At 40.5% G+C, this 19302-nt stretch overlaps 1 protein-coding gene across 8 annotated transcripts in view; it reads left to right on the top strand.

Annotated features, from left to right (window-relative positions):
• LOC119899224 (phospholipid phosphatase-related protein type 5-like) overlaps positions 1-19302 on the top strand; it is a 64358-nt gene that overhangs the window by 30010 nt on the left and 15046 nt on the right. For 7 of the 8 annotated variants that reach the window (XM_038713726.1, XM_038713719.1, XM_038713720.1 and 4 more), the window contains one exon: positions 12207-12395. The exons of the other annotated variant lie outside the window; for it this stretch is intronic. In XM_038713726.1, coding sequence (XP_038569654.1) covers positions 12207-12395 — 189 coding nt within the window. The remainder of the gene's footprint in view (positions 1-12206; positions 12396-19302) is intronic. 8 annotated transcript variants of the gene reach the window in all.

The following is a 19302-nucleotide window of genomic DNA, read 5'->3' as shown; positions in this document are numbered from 1 at the left end:
ACAGCAGCATAACGTCATTGATTATTTGAATCTCCCGACACTCCCACAGGATCGGACAGGATGAACTGACAGCAGCCTCTTTGATCATGAAAGTAATTCGTTAAAGCACAAACACACAGCCTATAGAAATCTATTTACGCATGATCCATCAGGGGAGCTCAAGCTAAACCCGTAGTTTGGCACCCTGTCTACACTCTAGACCGTTCCTCTTTTACTCATAGATTTGTTTTTCTGGTGCTGAAATGTTTCTCGGTGTTGGTGAATTGTTAAAAAACACCACTTAATTTCGGGTTAAAATGCATTGCAACGCGCCTTACTGAGATTGTAACGGATATTTGCCGATTATTTGCATTATAGGCCTAATACTGCGTTACAGCAAAAAGCTCCCAACGCTGCGAGTGCCGTGAGATTAATTAATGAAGTGGACCCTTCTCGCGCTGTGTATCGCATTGAGTTTGTGCCCAAGCAGTAACGTGACTGTCAGCTGCACTTTATCCAGCTGCTGAAGTTAACGTGCGGATTTGTGGAGAGATCTCTGCCTGGTTGCAACTGTTTACCGTTCTATCCCACACTTATCCTGTTTAAATACATGGAAAAAGTGTTAAAACAGAGGAGCTAGCCTATTAAAGCCCAGGAGTTAAAGCTGAATTAAAATTAATTAATTTATCATTTGGTTGAAAAGGTGCCACATTCACATTTAAAGAGGCTACTCCCCCAAAATAACAGACACAAAAAGGAGGGAAGACTAAATCATGTGTTTTGACTCAGCATTGCCTCAGACTCAGAAACATTGCCTTGTTGACAGGATTCTTGTAGTGATGATTGATTACTCTCACCTGTGTTAGGGGTTGGGGAAGATCAGATGGGGATAAAGGGGTGTGTTGGAGGGGCTGAAGGCGGCCCTGAGAGAGAAATTGAACTGTTTGGTCCATGGCTGTGGGTTTTGGCACGTGGCGAGAGGGTGCTGTTTGCAACTTCTAGTGTTGCCAGCAGTGAAAACAGCAGGCAGGGGGTCTGTTCCTGTGTAGGAGGGGAGGCACGCGTCTCCTTTAGGTAGAGAGGGATCGGGATCGGGAAGTGCCTGTACCAGTGCTTCATGGACGGAAGCTGCATGAGGCCGCACACCCTTCTACGCCGATACACCGATCCAATCTGTGTCCACAGCCGGGGCCTGAGGCTGAATGGAGTGTGTCTGTGCCGCTTCCTGATCTACGGGAGATTCCATGTCTGCTCCCTATATGGTGTCTCAGTAGTTTGCTGTGTACAGGTTGTGGTGCATTTTGGAGTGATTTTCTCAGAGTGTGTGCAAGGTTCCCTTGCAGTGCTGTGTCATAGGGTGGTAGGGCGGCTCTGGGGACCATTAGGGGTTGACCTTTGTGAGGGCTCTCTGTGTGCGGTGTCTATTTTTTATTATTATTTTTTTTTAAGATGAATTTGTATTTCCAATAAAGATTGTATTTTGTAATCCATTCCTGTCTCTGGTTCTGTTCTCTGCCTCTGGTGCCGGACCAGAACGGGTAAACAAAGGTGGTGGCAGTGTTGTGCTGCCTTAAAACCTTAGCCTTAATTAAAAATAAATTACACTGGTGGCAGTGGTGGGATCAAATTAAAATGTCAACAAGGCAATGGAGAGACTCCTCACATTTATTATTACATTACATTTATCAATACCTGAGAGCCTTATAGCCTATATTTATCAGAATACAATGCTGAATTTTGATTTCCCTTTATATAAATAAACACATTTTCCATCATAAATTGGAGCAGTTTCTGAGGAACATTTATTAATTATAAAATATAATTACCATTGACATGGCTTTGCTGTTCCCTGGGAAAGCCAGAGGGAGAGAAAGAGGGAGGGAGGGATCTTTATCTCTTGTTATTCCATGTGGGACTGACACAGAAATATAAACTAACTGCAACTAACTATCAAAATGTATGTGTTGCTTTCTTTAATGTGTCTGTACTTGTCATGGGAAGGCTGAGTGCAACGGCAGAGAAACTGAGGTGTGAACCCAAATGCAGTTTAAATGATTTATTAAAACAAACAAATAAACTGAGGCAAGAGTCCAAACAAAGGTAAATCTAAATGAAAAGATAATCCAAGGAAAGCAGGGTAATCCAAAAAACAAGGAAGAATGTACAGGGAAGAGAGCAAGGCAGAACACCAGAACACTCAACATCAGACAAGGATGCAACAAGGACTGAACAGAACTGAGGGCTTAAATACTGATAGAGCACAACATACACCAGGCAGGCAGGGTAACGAGGCACAGCTGAGACACATGACGGTAATCAATTCAGAGACAGACAAACAGGATGAGGGAGCATAGACAGAACCAAACCAGAAACAGGACTGACACTAAACATGGAACAGATGCTACAACAAAACCCAAACCAGGACAAGATCAAATAAACGCAGAACCCAAAACCAAACCCCCATGAAAACAGATTAAAACAAAAAAAAACATGAGTACAACCCCAAATCCTAACACTACTGCCGTGAGCCGTGACACAATTGTCACCCAAGCTTAAAAAAGGGGCTCATCATTTCTAAACAAGTAGATTTAGTAGTATAATATCTCAGCCTCCTCCAATCTCAGAAGGACTCATTAAGACTGTAGTTTGTACTCAATAAAATCATATCAGATATTTTGAGAGCAAAATGAAGCGTGTCTCCATTGCATCCTGAGCTGTGTGACATTCGTTTTCTCAACAACACCAGCCTCCATCCACACATTCTCACTTTCTGTAAACATTATCAGTTGACTTTTCTGCCATCTGGCCGCTCCACACAGGCCAAGGTTAGACATGCACCACTTATGTGCATGCTCACAGTTTTGTCCGCTAAGGAGACATAAGTGATACCCAAATCTATTTTCTCCGCCCTTTTCCCTACATAACACATTATTATTGTCACATTTTGTTTTCTACATTTCTGGTTAAAGGGCTTTTAAGAGCAGGTGATTTCAAATCCGTGTCATTTTAGTCTCTTTGATTTTCTTGCTTTTACTCAGAGGTTTGAGCATTAAGCCTTAATTTCACTAACTCCTTTTAGTTTACTGGGTCAGACAGAAGCTGGTCATCGTCTTAAATATGCCTTATTTTGTAAACTCTTGTTTCATCCTGTGGCTAAATTTATGCTGACAGATTTTAGGAGGTAAATCAAATCAGGTTTCGTTGCACAAGAGAATAATCCCCCTTTTGTCATTAATGTCGGAGAAACATCCCCATATTTTTTTTATTTTTGACTTGGCAATACCAAATCTGCATGAATCATAAAAAATGACCTGTTCCTACTTTTGCCGTGATCTGGTTTTACAAAAGCGCACAAAAGCGCAGTAACGTAAGAAAACCTCAAACATGTACATATTGGATTCAGCTGAATGTTTACAAGGCTGTTTTGAGTGGGAGTTTGTGATCCATGAGCCTTTGAACCTTATGCTTTCTTTTCTTCATTCTTGAAAAGTATACTTCTTAAGATTCTTCTTTAAACACATGTGTGGACAGAAGCCAGTGTCTATATTGCTGAACCTCTGATTTCAAACGCATTAAAGTGATTTGTTAAAAGAAGAGGAGACAGACAGGGTTAGTGTCTGATTCATATGTGAGGTCTTAATCTGCCAAATCTATTTCAGAGGAACTGATTAACCAGATGTATTGCTAACACCACTGAACTATTCCATTTGATAATTTTCACATCCCATTGGAGTCTACTTTTTGTCTCTTGATGAAAAGTATTCAGACTCTTTGATCATCTGGGTCTTTAGCTTTCTACATAATATAATAGTCAGGCATTTGTTTACCTCATCTCTCTGGCCAGAGTAAACATGAGGAAGGAAGAGGGAGTGAGGTGACGTTATTATAAAGCGACAAAGTCTGCATAGGAATGAAGATCGGGTGGGTGGCTAACCAAAACAAGTCCTTTTTGTGGCGAAACCTAACAAAACATTAACCATAACATTGTCATATGTATTTGCAATGGTTTTGAAAGGCACTGACCAGTAATGTATTCATGCCAAAAGGGTTATCAGATGTGTCGTTCTAGAGGGCATGGACAAATGCTGTATTTGCATTGTATGGACGTTACTCTGACGCTGGTTCTATCAACTGGCAATTCTATTAGATGTGGTGATTTGTTACCATGGGTGCTTTGTCATGAACCCTGTCTGCAGGCCTGATTTCCCAAATGATCACTAAAGATTTAGACTGAGCTGAGAGATTAGTGAGAGTAAATCTGGAACTGACAAGTACCAGAAGGCCAGAACAAGTTAAGTTAATTAAAACTTTGGAAGGAGCATTGCCATGATATGTTTCTCCTACAGATACATTATCAAACTAAAAAGCTATTCAGTTATTTGTTTTGCTTACACATTTTGTATGGGGATGTAGCTGATATGATGTCTGAACTCTAAACAATAATAAGGAAAGAGATTGAAACAGTGCAAGAACAAGGTGAACAGTCCTCTAAGTGGAGGCGACAGGTGACAGACTGAGGCTGATTGCTTATCACACAAGAACATGGAAATCCAGTTCTATTTTATCACCCTGAAATCACCTATGGCTGGAATTTACATGTAATTGGAATGAAATCAAAATGTGCAAGGCGCTTTTGGGGACAATAAAGCAGAAATTAATTTGCACAGGCTATGGGAAAAAGTTTTAGTGTGACGTTCAGAAGGTCTATACTTTTTCTGACATACCAGCACTTTAAAATTACTGCTGCGTGACGACCCTGGGTAAACATAGAGAAGCACATAGAGGACTTCTTTGATAGAGTAATGTCAGCCTGTCTTGACCCTCCTGCAGCTCACGTTTGTCATTAGTTTCACACTGTACATGTGCACGATGCTTCAGAAATAAATTTTTTTATGCAAATGAATTTTCCAAGGTGACTTGTGCAGCATGTGTCTCTATGCTAATTAGAAACCATCAACTTGAAGTTGCTTTGACCTTTATTAATATTCTGACAAACTAGCTGTGGCTGCAGAGTGTACAGGAACTTGGATATTTGTTCATGTGGGAGGAAAAGGAGATGAAATGTCACATAAGAGCTCTAAGCCTGTATTCAGTAGGGAGGCTGTATTTCCCTGTTTGTGTTAATGGGACTTTAGATGATTTCATTTACTGAAACTTTTGCATCTTAGAAAATATTTAAAATTGTTACTGCAGAAATCTTGTCCCAGAATGAATATATAGTGTTTTCAGCTATAACTCATGTCTTCTCATGTATTATTCCAGACACACAATTGTTAGATCTCTCAGTATAGTCTATAAGCACAGCCCATTTCAATGCTTATGTAATGCATAAGTAGATGCAAAATGCATAATCTCCTAGGGAGGTTTTCTCCTCTTGTTTGTTTAAACTTTGATGGAATAATAATAATAATAATCTTTATTTGTAGAGCACTTTTCCAAAACAAGTTACAAAGTGCTTTAACAAGTGTAAAGACAATAATACCCAAAAACACAATACAAAAACAATACAAGATAAAGAAAAGAAAAGACTAAAATACACGTTTAAGATAAATATAAAATTAGTAAAATAAAATAAAAGGGATAAAATAAAGTCAATAAGATCGGGAAAGGCTCTCCTATAAAAGTATGTTTTAAGAAGGGACTTAAAAGAGTTCACTGACTCAGCTGACCTGATTTCCTTGGTCAGGCTGTTCCAGAGCCTCGGGGCCCTGACAGCAAACGCTCTGTCCCCTTTAGTTGTCAGTCGAGACTCTGGAACAGACAACAGACCTCTGCCCGAGGATCTCAAGGTACGTGCTGGTGCGTATGGGACTAAAAGGTCAGAAATATAACAAGGCGAGAGGCCATGAAGAGCTTTAAAAGTGATCAATAGAATTTTAAAGTCAATTCTAAAACATACTGGGAGCCAGTGTAATGAAGCTAAAATAGGAGTAATTTGGTCATGTTTCTTTGTTCTGGTTAAAAGCCTGGCAGCTGAGTTCTGGACAGTTTGGAGTTGATCAATAGATTTTTGGATTAAACAGGTGAAAAGGCTGTTGCAATAATCCAGGCGTGATGAGATGAAGGCGTGTAAAATGGTCTCGGTGTCCTTAAAAGTTAACATAGATCGAATTTTTGCTATATTTCCAAGTTGATGAAAACATGATTGAACAAGCTTTGTGGTGTGCTGCTCGAAATTTAAATTACTATCAAACCAAACACCAAGGTTCTTTGCCACAGGCTTAATGTGATTTACTAGGGAACCAAATACTGCCATCTGCTGAGACCCGATGACCAGGATTTCTGTTTTGTTTGAGTTCAGCTGGAGGAAATTATTTGACATCCATTTTTTAACTTCACAAAGGCAGTCGCTAAGTGAACTCAGCATTCCAGGGTCTGTGGATCTGACGGGCAAGTACATTTGTGTGTCATCAGCATAAATATGAAAAGAAATGCCATGTTTATGGATAATATGTCCAAGGGGAAGCAACAAGACAAGGAAAACAAAATGGGTCCTAAGACCGACCCCTGAGGCACACCATATTTAACTGGATAGAACGAAGAGACATAGTTGTTTACAGACACACAAAACTTCCTATTTGACAGTTAGGATGAAAACCATTCTAGGGCAGTACCAGAGATCCCCACCCAGTGCCTCAGTCTGTCTAACATGATGTTGTGATCAATGGTGTCAAAAGCAGCGCTAAGGTCCAGGAGTACCAGGACTGAGCACATGCCTTCATCAGCAGACATTAAAAAGTCATTGGTGACTTTAAGCAGAGCAGAAATGTTCAACACAGCGTGCCTGTGTCAGAGTTCCTTCTCAGACATAGGAATGCATCCACATGCCTGCAGACATATTCAAACACACTCCGCACATGGAACACACACTAACACACCCACTCACTCTAACACAAAAAGCTCATGTGGATGGAAAAGTAGAGCTGCTTGATATTTTATATATAAACTACAGGCTGGAGGTGTTTGTATAGTTTGCCAGCATGTGTGGATATGTGTGTGCATGTATGTGTGTGTTTCTGTGTCTCCTATGATTTTGCTTTTAAGAGCCTCGGGGCATGTGTGTTGTCACTGACTATGTCCCTCCACTGTGATGTTCTCCTCAGTGGGGACCCCCAATGCAAAGACTACAATGTCTCCCACAAACAGATTGAAGTAGATTGCAGTTAATTTGCACATTGCCATGGGAACGTGCAGATCAATTATTTGATTTTGCAATTCATGTAGGGAATTATCCACAGATTCTGAGACTGAGAAACAGGAAAGGGAAACATGCAGAGTAACAGATCGGAGTTTGAATTAGGTCACCCTCTCTCCTCCATCTTCATTGTCACTATGGTTGGGTTGAGATCTCGTGGCACGAGATCTCATTATATTAAAATGTGACTATTTCTTGGTGAGGTGAAAAGCTGTCTCACGATATCAGCATAACGGAGTGTGAGGGTGAAAGCATACCGCTTTTAAATCATTTGTGTGGCAGCATTTGGGGTACCCGGTGGAAACAATAAAAGGCAACAGTGTCAAGAACAATATGTAAGCAACATTTCAAAATGCACCTGCATAGTTTTGCATTTTGTGACTTTCACTTGAATAAAAGACTTTTTTCAGTAATATATTTCGTCAATTAAAATTTCTTAAAAATAGTGTTAAATATCATCTAGTCTCATTCTCTTGAACCCAGTGTTGTGCATTGTCTCGTCTTGTGTGTGTAGTGTATTGTCACAACCCGAATTGTCACTCTTCAACTTGTAATAAAGCTGAAACCTGTTAAGTGTTAACAAGTCTCCCCTTCCCCTACCTATAGAGTTAGTCCAAGTGGGTACTTTGCTGAGGAGGATAAACATGTTGGAAGAGGTTCTCTCTGTGGTTTGTCACTTGTTCAGCCATCTGCCACTGTAGCCTATAGTGCTGGAAAAGAGGATTCTCTTTTGGAAGGAAGAAAGCTTTAAATATAAATTAAATTAAAAACAATATCAGCACAAACAGAGATAACATTTTGTTAAACTAAATGGTTAACACTACATTACATGTATGTAATATTTTATATATATATACTATGACAACCCACCAAACTGTACATAGGCTACCATTTTTTACATTTTGTGTGGAAAAAGTTTAGGCAACTTTGGTTTTAGATGTTGTTGTAGTCACATTAATAGCTGCAAATTAAAGGAATAGTTTGACTTTTAGGGAAATATGCTGGTCCGCTTTCCAGTCAAGCTTTCCAACTAAGCTAATTGACTCATTGCATCATAGTTAATACACAGACATCAGAGTGTAATTGATCTTAACATTTAACTTCTGATAAGAAAGCAAATTATATAAAGTGTGTTTTACACAATGTCAAGATTAGACTATTAACCATTACTCACAAAAGACATCACTTGGTGTGATTAGGAAATTGAGCAAATGGCTGGCTGAATTTGAAGGCAGATGTCCACAATCCACCATCCCAAACACACCTTCTTGATTCCTGCTGCACAACTGTATTTCAACACTACTCTCAGGTGTTGTGTAATAATTTATCGCCAGACTTCTGCATCCCTAAAGCTCATTTGTTTTGTTAAGGATGATTGTTGATGAATATATTATTGCTGATTTTGTAAATGCCCATGGAAGTGTACAATTGAGAAACTACACTCCTCAAAAAAACTTTTACAATTTTACTGTACATTGTATAATTTGTTGAGAACAAAATGACTTAACAATGGTCAGTAGAAACCAAAATCACAAACCAATTGGATTCTAAATCACACCAAAAATCAAAGTACAAAACTTTCATGACGCAACTCATGTTGTATGGCCCCCATGTGCCTTTGTGCACTCCTGACAACATCTGGGCATCCTCCTGATGAGACTGGGGATGGTGTCCTGGGGGACCTTCTCCACATTCAGGTCTGGCAAACATTGGTGCCAGTCAGTGGCATAAACGCCTTCATCATCCAGGAACTACCTACACACTCTGGCCACATGAGGCCTGGCATTGTCCTGCACCAGGAGGAACTCTGGGCTCACTGCACCAGCATAAGCTCTGACAATGGCTCTGAGGATTTCATCCCAGGTCTGTGAGACCCTCAAAAAATATGCCTCCCCAGACCATCACTGACCCACTGTCATCATGCTAGACAATGTTGCAGTCAGCATAACGCTCACTACAGCGTCTCCAGACTCTTTCACTTTCATCACAAGTCTGAACCTGCCATCATCTGTTAAGAGAACAGGGTGCCAATGTTCAGACCTGCCAATTCTAGTGTTCTCTGGCAAATGCCAATCGAGCTGCACAGTGCTGGGCTGTGAACACAGATCCCACTAGAAGATGTCAAACCCTCATGCCACCCTCATGGAGTCTGTTTCGGACAGTTTGGTCAGGAACATGCATACCAGTAGCCTGCTGGAGGTCATTTTGCTCTTCCTCTTCCTCCTCCTCCTTGTTGTTACCTCTCCAGTGCACCTGCTATCACTTGTATTTGTACCAAAAAAAGTGACATTGATTGGACAGAGTGATATCCCTGAGGTTTAATTGACATTAGGCCTGTCACAACAATTGATGATTTTCACCACACGATTGTCATGGCCAAAAGAATTCACGATAACGATATTATCAAGCTGACTTGAATCCCTGGCTCTCACTCACTACTTTAACGCTGACTAAATAAGCAGGAGAGAGAAAATACTGTCAAGTCATGATAACTTAGCTTTAACAACTTAACAACACCACTTAACAAGACCTTACTGTAAGCTAAATGTCAGGGCTAGCACACTAACTGCAACTTTCTCTACCGTAGCGAAATCTGCCCTTTTGTAGTTACTGTTGATGACTCTTCATGCAGACTAGTCTTTTTTATGGAATCAGAAAAACTCCCACACTGGCGAGCTAACTTTTTTCGGGTGCAGGTTGAGTGTCTCACTGTCGTCTGCCATGTCCTCCAGGTCCGACATGATGGAATTTGTGGGTCAGTAGCTGCCACTATGTGGTAATAGTTTGCCAGCTATTTACTGTTTCTTCTTCTTTTTTCCACTTTATGGCGAGTGGCAACCAGCATTAAGGTGCATTAGCGCCACCTACTATGTTGAATGGAAAGAAACATAAATGATTTAAGAGGTGCTAGATTATTAACACAATACCAATATTTTATTTTGTAAATAACACGGTATTCGTCAATACCATTGTATTACGACACCCATAAATGACAAGATTTTATACAGTGATGATTAAGTGTTCCCTTATTTTGTTTTAGCAGTGTAGTAACAGTAATTAGCATCTATTGTGCAAATAAGAAGAAAGTCAATCTTTACCCAAGTTGGATTTTTTTTATGCACATAATGCTTTCCCTAGGCAAGATGGCCTTCTTGATATTTCATATTTGACTGATGTTGTTTGATGATTAGCATCACCTGTTTCTTTTCCTACACTTGCAATATTGGTGTTGACGTTTTTTTTGTTTTTTTTTTTGCTTTCTGAAGACATTTTGCTTACCTGCATCTTGACAGCTGAGATGTCATGAGAGCCCTCTTGTTCCTTCGTCGTTCCCAAATGAATCAGAGTCACAGACCTTTTTCACAGCAGCATTTTGACCTGTCGAAGCATGAAAAGTAGAGGTGGAACTAATAACAGAAATTATGTCTCCTTTCCAGCAATTATTGCAATAGAAGGCACCGATTAATAATGACATTAGTTACACCTGTGTTAGACAACTCAAAATGTCTGCTATGAAAAAGGTTTTTTCACCTTTGCTTCATGTGTGTCACACTGCAATGGCTTTTCGGGCCCGTGTCCAGTTTGGGAACCACTGTGTCTGAACAGATTTCTAACGCAAATAACTGACCAAATTATGTGCTTGACTTTTCATTCACCTCCTTGATTGAGGCCTGGCTTTAAGATATTAGCTAGCACCCAATCTGTGTTTTGTCTCCCACCACTGCTTGTTTGTTTAGTTAATGGCTATTATTCATATAGTAATTTACAATAGTTATGTTTTCTTAACTTTCAAATCCTACACATATTGTAACCCCTTTAAGGCAAAAGAACAGATTGTTACAAACAGCCACCAAACTGCTGTTTCTTTCCTGCCTCGTGTCCCTAAAGCTATAGACCAGCTCAGCCTGCCAGTAGAGGCTCCTTATGTTTTGCTGCTGATAAATTTGCCCTTCACATACAGTGGCAATTAATGAAGCAAACATTCAGGCTGCAGATTATGATGAGCCTAATCAGCAGCTCGCTGTATTTAAACTCACCTTCCTTTTTTAAGTTGTAGTTTTTGTTTCAGGGCTTTCCCGCAGGGCAAACAAGTATTGCACAAATCTCCAGTTTTCAGTTACAGATTTAGAGATGCTTACTATGTAGCTGAAAATAGTTTTTTTTCCTGCAGAGAACTGGTCAAAGAAGTTAGAGTGCTGGAGTATAAATGAGTAATTAGTACTTGTGCATCTGTCTCATCTGTGCAGAAGGCATGCTTTTCAAATGTTTTCTAAATGTTTCCTCCACTCTTACAACCTATCTCTCTCTCACACATACATCTGTTTTGAATTGCCAATATATTTTTATCATAAAATTCTTTAAGTACTTAATATGATATGCGTCATGGCTTGTGCTTTGCATGCAGCAGGTATTTTATATGGCAGAATAGCTGTGTGGTACAATAACAACTGAAGTTATGCAGACAGTCACACACACACACGTAATTCTTCCTGTCCTACCCTCTGCTCTGCCCAGGGTTTTTTTTCTTGCCGTCTCTTGATTTCTCTACCGCTCTGTTCTTTTTCACCCCATTTGTTTCTCACAAACCTCCCCATCGTTGTTCAGTTATTCTTCTCTTCCCCATACATCGTTATTTTCTTTGATCTGTCTCCATTTGTTTCTGTACCTTCCCACTCTGCATACTGACACGGCTGAAGGGATCTCTCTCTCGCTCTGTATCTCTGTCATTGCTCTTTCTTTCCCCCTCTCTATCTGTCTTTCTTCTTATTTGTCTCCCTCTGTCTCCATCTCTCCCTCCCTCCCTCCCTCCCTCACTATCTCTCCACGCACACTTGATTCATTTTACACATTACGGAAGCATCCATCATTTTGCTGTGAGAAGGAGAAATCTCTCCTTTTTTTAATCCGTTTTTTTTTTTATCCGTGACACTATTTTCCACTTCTCTTTTTTCTGGCTGTCTTTTCTTTCCCAAACCCTACACTCTTCTGTGGATCCAACCCTAAAGCTGGAACCAATATGTTTTATTTCCAGCTGGTCATCATGGCAGGGACGGTTCTGTTGGCGTACTACTTTGAGTACACGGACACGTTCCCCGTGCACATCCAGGGCTTCTTCTGTTTTGACAAAGCCTACTCCAAGCCGTACCCAGGACCAGAGGACAACAGCAAGGCGCCGCCAGTCCTCGTCTACTCCCTCGTCACTGCCATCCCCACTGTGACGGTGAGTCTGTGTTGTGAAAAAAAACAACAACGTACTTCTACAGGTGCTCATCATGCGCACGCACATCTTAAAGGATCAGACATGACAATCATCATATACACATGTAACATACGAGACGCACACACACACGCACATACAGATAGTTCCTCCTCATCTACACGTGGTATTTTCGGATTGAAAGAGGAGAGGTGTGTAGGTGTGTATCCTCGTGGTCTTGCTGCTCTGCTTGTGTGGATGCATTCTCTGTCATAACCATGGCAACGTGCACTATATTTGTCCTCCATAGAGCAGTCAGAGATAGCTACAGTGTACAGAGAGTCTGTCCTTATTTCAAGACTGCACGCTACTAAAACAGAATAAAACATCAGCTCTAAATGGCTTCCCATATTTGTGCACAAGAGGAGGCACAGATTCGTTATTTTCACCAGACCTTCTTCATCCAACACTTAAAAATGCACATTGAAGCACCTTTAATAATTAAACATCCTTACAGGATTACAATTTGTAGGTCATGAATTCTTGGCAGTGTGCACATTCATGCAGTGAATCAAAAACAAACTGCTTTATTTTTGCCATTCATTGTAGTAACTCATGGCACTGGCACTAAATCCATTTAAAATGAATATTGTAAGCCACAGTTATTGTTGTTATTAGTCTAGAATATACTGAAATCCATTATAGCGGCCATACTTTCTTGTCAGTACAGTGGGATATTATTAATAATGAAACGTAGCTTCACATCTTCATCAAAGCTCTGTCTCCATGACCGTCTGTCTTGTCCTCTGGGCCTTGTCTCTTTGATGTCCTACAGTTAAGTGGCATTATGACATGGCTGCCTCTGAGCTACATATTAAGGCAGCACACACACACACACACACACACACACACACACACACACACACACACACACAAAGTACATACATACATAAACACAAGCAGAGGTAAATAATCACACTCATAGATGTGTTTGAGGGTATTATTCTGAGGCTTGTCTATTAATTTAGCAAATAGCTAACTGTGTGTGTTTGTTTGGAGCCTAATGTGCACTGGAATGGATGGAAGCTGCAGACACCAGAGTATGTGAGCCGTGCAGAGTGGGAGCGGAGTGGCGTGATTTTGCCTGGAGTGTGAAGCGGCTTTTTTGAAAGTCAGAGCATCTGTGTTCTCTCTCGCTCTAAGATACCGCTCCATCCCACGAGTCTCTGTTCAGATACAAGGGAAAAAAGAAGATATTCATCTCACTTTTTTTCAAAATTTTGACTCAGACTTTTAGCCACAAACGGAAAATGAACAAGTTCCTCCACTGACAGTACAGACGCTTGCTGTAACAACATATACCGACTCTGTGTGTATGGATTGTGTCTGTGTGTGACAGCTCCAACTGACTGTTAAACTTAACCAGAAACTCCACAGGTTTTCTCTTACTTTTACTCCAGACCCTCTCTCTTTTTGCTGCTGTCACTTTGTATAATGATGGGGAGCCATACAACTCAAGTTCAAGTCAACTCAACAAGTTTCTTGCTCAAGTTTAACATTTAACAGTACAGTACTCCAGATATTTAGTGTTGGTACTTCCATATAATGGGGAACAGGTTATTAAAACAATCATGTTACCTCATGTTGCTGCCCCTGCTTATAAGTTTACCACATATACAGTAGAGCGCACTGTAGAGTTAGAGCTTTAATTCCAAGCCATTGAAGTCTGCTCAAATGAGGGTCGTTGACCACAAAGTGACAAGTTAACTTCTTAACGTACCGCCCGCGGGCTGTAAGGCTGTGGTGGCAGCCTTTGGTATGTGCACACAACTGCTATGTTTAAGTTCATACTCACATTACCTTTACTCATTTAGCAGACGCTTTTATCCAAAATGACTTACATTTGAGGAACAACATACAATCATCAACAGAGTATCAAATACAGCACGAGATTTATAGGATTTTTACATATTAATAAAAGCAGCAATAAATACTAGTAAGCACTAATGGCACATATCGCATTAATGTGGTAAATACCTAGGGAAAGAAGAGTTAACTAAGTGAAATCAATACATGATAATTGTAGGGGATAGAAGAAGAGGACAGGAAGTGCATGTTAGATGTTAGGAGTTAGAGGTGTTATAAGAGGAAGTGATCTCGGAAGAGATGAGTTTTCAAGAGCTTCTTGAAGTTAGAGAGGGACGCTTCTGCTCTGATGGCGTGTGGTAGCTCGTTACACCATTGTGGTGTCACAGATGCAAACAGCCGGGACTGGGATTGCTTTGTGTGAAGGGATGGCAGAGCCAGGTGGCGTTTGTTGGAGGAGCATAGTGGCCGAGAAGGAACGTAAACTTGTATTATAGAGTTAAGGTAGATGGGTGCAGACCCAGTAGTCACTCTGTATGCAAGCATTAGTGACTTGAATCTGATTCCCGAGGCCATGGGTAGCCAGTGGAGGTCACACAGCAATGGAGTGACATGAGTCCTTTTGGGCTGATCAAAAACCAGACGCACTGCTGCGTTCTGAACCATTTGTAAGGGTTTCACCACACAAGCTGTAAGACCCGCTAGGAGGACATTGCAATAGTCGAGGCGAGAGACAACCATGGCCCATACCAGACTGATATGGATCTAGGAGGTCATTCCGTGAGAGGAATTGTGAGACCTGTTTGAAGCCTGTTCGATAGTTTTGGATAAAAATGGTAGAAGAGAAACACATGATACACCGTTGGAAACCTAAAATCCTTGGTGGAAATGCAATGCAAACCATTTCAATATACAATCACAGCAGCAGGTACAATCAGTGCCTCTGTCAGACCACCGAATGCAATCAAAATTGACGTGATTTATTTAAGAAGCCTCATAGTAACCCACCGATCGATTATATTCCGACAAGAATGGTTTTGTTACATTGTCAAAGGTCCAGACAATTCAATACAGTAAAAGCAAAACAACCAAGCGGCGGTGCTTACCCTTAGAAAAACCTGTGTAAAATATTCATTTTCTGTGGCATTGCTATAAAATAAGCTAATAAGTCAATGCAAAAACAATGCAGGATATAAAATACTTATTAAAAAATTGGTGTTTTATGAGGAAGGAAAATTATTCTACACATTTGTTAAAGGATACACTCAGCGTATGTTGGTGAGCAACAATGACTATAAACACAACTGTTTGTTTACAAGAAAACTCCACAGGGCAACTTTAAGTATCATTTGGGATTCAGTATTTTATTTTTATTTTTATGCATTTATTGTGTGAGTGTTGTTCTCGACCTTGGGAACACATACAGTATCTACGTTATATTTTCTACATTATATTTTTATGACCACCTGTTAACACATGACTGAAGTCCGGTACTGAGATAATTAGAATTACACCTGGGCAAGTTTTTTTTTTTCTGAAGATGGCCACAGGATACAGTCTAAAACTCCATGAATAGCAAAGTAAGTGGGCGTTTAGAATATTTAAAACAAACATTTTTTGTAGTTTCATGCTTTGGCACATCAAGTCCTTCATACATGGAGAGTGGAACAGCTACCCCAGTATGACCCCACCCCTTTGAACTCATGCTACGCTACTTCCATCCGGAGGCATATACGAATCTGTGATCTGTAAAACAACAGCTTCATGCCCTCTGCCATCACTGCCTTTAACAAACTAGTAAATAACACTCAAGTTGACCTATGTGCTTGTGACTGTACTCTGTTCCCTTTGTCTATGTTGTGTCATTGTTGTTTGTGTTAGTTCACTATTCCTGAATTGTTCTTATGTGTGGACAAACTGTGGAAACAAATTTTCCTCTAATGGAGGACAATACATTTTATTTAGGTTTTCATATAACGGTGCTCTTTAAAAGCTGCTGTGCAGGTTAAAACCAAATCCATCGTGTTTCTTGAGCCTGATCAAAGGTCTGACTTGAAAGTGACTGCTGAAAAGCAGCAGTGGTCTCTCAGGGCTGTCATATCAAACTGAACCTGTAAGATTTGAACAACACACACACCAGACCACATTTGAATACTGATGTGGTTACTCTACTAGAATTAGAAAAGAATACTGTGTGTGTGAGGCAGAGAGAGAGGAAGTGAGGATGAGTGAAATAGAGGCACTTTTGTGGTACTTTGCAAATATGCTGTGAGTTTCAGTGCATCAGTGAAGGTAAGTGTGTGGGTGGATGACGGCGCACATATTCTCTCTGCCACTGAAAATGTTTTTTGCATGTGCAGGTAGGAGTTATACAGTGTGTGCGTGTTATCTGACTAGTACTGGGATCTGAGAACTAGTAAGAGTGGCTATAGGCGATGTCTATGTCTCTCCACAACTGCATCTAATTTTACTAAATTCACACACATACATACACATGCAAATGCATACAGTGCATAGCCTAAAAACAATACAGTAACAGCACAGGTGACATTTCAGCACTCATGCCTATTATCCCGCCAAGCTAGCTGAAAGAGTGGGGTAAACTGCTGTTTGAACCATTGACTGATTATTTGTGTGTGTGTATGTGAGGATGTCTTTTGTGTAAGGGAGACCGTATGTTGATTGCACAATACAACCCACCCATCAGTTGATACAGTTAAGCTGTGACCAATCATAGGATCAAATAGTAATTGAATGCTTAAGATGCTTGGTGCACAGTGTGAGCCTTCACAGCACGTGGAGAGACTATAACACACGCTTGTAAGCTCAGGCAAAAGGCCATGAATGAATTAAGCTTTGAATGTAGAAGTTTTTCTCCACCTTTTTTTATGTGGGTCAGAAGCATAATGCTAAATACTTTTGCCCTGGAGAGCTCCTCTCTAATGCTGCTAAATATAAGCCTCTCAAACAGGACGGGAAGGCAAAGTGAGGGCGCTCTTTGAGAGGAGAGACAGCGAGAGTTCAATATGCCGTAAACACTACACAATGGGAGGAGGAAGAGAGAGAGTGAGGAATACAAGAAACAAAGAAAGAAAACAAAAAAAGAAAACAAAAGAAAGCAAAATTAAAAAAGAAGACATGGAGACACTAAATGATGACGAGTGAAGTAGAGGAAAGAGGGACGAAGAGAGTTCGCCTGATGCCATTCAGTGGTGGCTCACTGTTCTGAGTTTGTTTGCTGCTGTGTGTTAAACCTTGGGAAGAGCCTTCATGCATAATGTAGCTCCATGTGACAGAAAGATGGGGATTAGGACGAACCATGTAGGCAGTCCATATCATCCAGTCATGCCAGAGTTTATTAAGTGGGAGCTCTTGAAATGCAAAAAAATGCATTGTGCTGTTGTTGCCGTCATATCTTCAAAAACAGATGCTGGATGTAGTCAGTGCCTTTTTGCGTTTGGACGTTTTGTTAGTCTGATTGCGGTCCAACCTCAGTGCGACAATAGTCAGAGTGGAAGAGAGAGACTGGTAAAAGTAAAGCAGATGCAGATTTAAATAAATGCAGGATGCTAAAAGAAGCCGATTCTCTTTGCCTTCCAGAGGTCAATATGAGCTACCCAAAAACATGCCTGGATCTGTGGTTCATCTTTTGCCTGTAGATTACGGGTCACAGATGTTATGGAGTCTTTTTGCAGTATTGCTAGAGCTGCCACAATGGAGTTAGCCTGCAGAAAAAAGAGATCTAAGACATTAACTAAAAACCTCAGGATTTTCATGGGAAGAGTGACGTTGCTTGGGACCAAATTTCATGCTGTCATGTTGGTGGAAATCCCTGAAGAAGAGACCGAGATACCAGCTTCTCCACTAACAATAGCTTTGATTAGCCAGAAAGCAAAAAGTTACAAAAACATGTTGAAGGACTGAATGTGTTGCTCTTTCAGTACCATCACTGTTTCTTTTGCTCTTTCTACTTTCCTGCGCGCACACACACACACACACACACACACACACACACACACACACACACACACACACACACACACACACACACACACACACACACACACACACCTCGTTCTGGGGGTTGCTGCATTTTGGGCGGAAAAAACGGTTACACCAAAAAGTAACTTAACTCAAAATCACAAATGATGGACAGTTGCAGTCTAAATACCAGGTCACACTAAATGTATTCATCTAATTTAATTTGAGCATCCTCATGAAATAGATGGTGCCGAAGCTTGGTGACGTAGTGACTAGTTGCAGGTGGTGCAGTGACAATCATTGGTTGTAGTTAGTTTCATTTGTTGCAAAATGGATACAAAGAACACCCTTTTGCTTCCCATTCGGCAGAGCAGGGTTATGTAAAATGTTATTGTGTGACACACCTGATATGATAGCTACCTCCGTTATGGACACTCTCTGTTTCCCCAAAGATCAACACGAATTCTATAGGTCACAGGTGGTGTGAATTCAGATGTCAAGTTCACCAAACTCCCCCTTTATATCAATTCAAATTTGGCTGTTTATTTGAGCTGTAACTGTGTTGTCACCGAGCCCTAAGACTAACCAAAGGTACGACAAGGCTACCCTTCCAGCAGACTGATTTCTTGCAACATGCAGCAATATCACAAAATCCAATCTTCTTGATTAGATCACAGAAATAAGATGGAAATGTCAAATCTAACTGTAGCCAGCAACACTTTTTTTTCTCTCTTTCTCTCTCGTTCTGTAATAAACACTTGGATGTGGAAATTGGTTTCCTTTTCTACTCCTTGAATATGTGTCTACCTCCAACACATATTCAAATGGTGGGAGGCTGGAGGTGAGGCCTGCTTACAGCAAAGTTCCCCTCTATTAAGATGGCTCCCTGACTGCTTCGTTGTTATGTTAATGTTTATCAAATTATGTTGTTCAGAAAATCTGGTCTTTTCCTGTTCTCATTTTTTGCTTTTCTCTATTCTATATTTATTCTATTGTCATTGTAATCAGTTGTCATCTTTGACAAGCATCCCAAAAGAACACAGAGAGAGACACAGAGAGAGAGAGACACACACACACACACACA

Source organism: Micropterus salmoides, unplaced genomic scaffold (assembly GCF_014851395.1).
Source record: "Micropterus salmoides isolate LMB-PRFRI ecotype aquatic unplaced genomic scaffold, ASM1485139v1 Ms_hic_scaffold_12, whole genome shotgun sequence".
Classification (NCBI taxonomy): Eukaryota; Metazoa; Chordata; class Actinopteri; order Centrarchiformes; family Centrarchidae; genus Micropterus; species Micropterus salmoides.
This window is presented reverse-complemented; position numbering and strand designations above follow the sequence as displayed.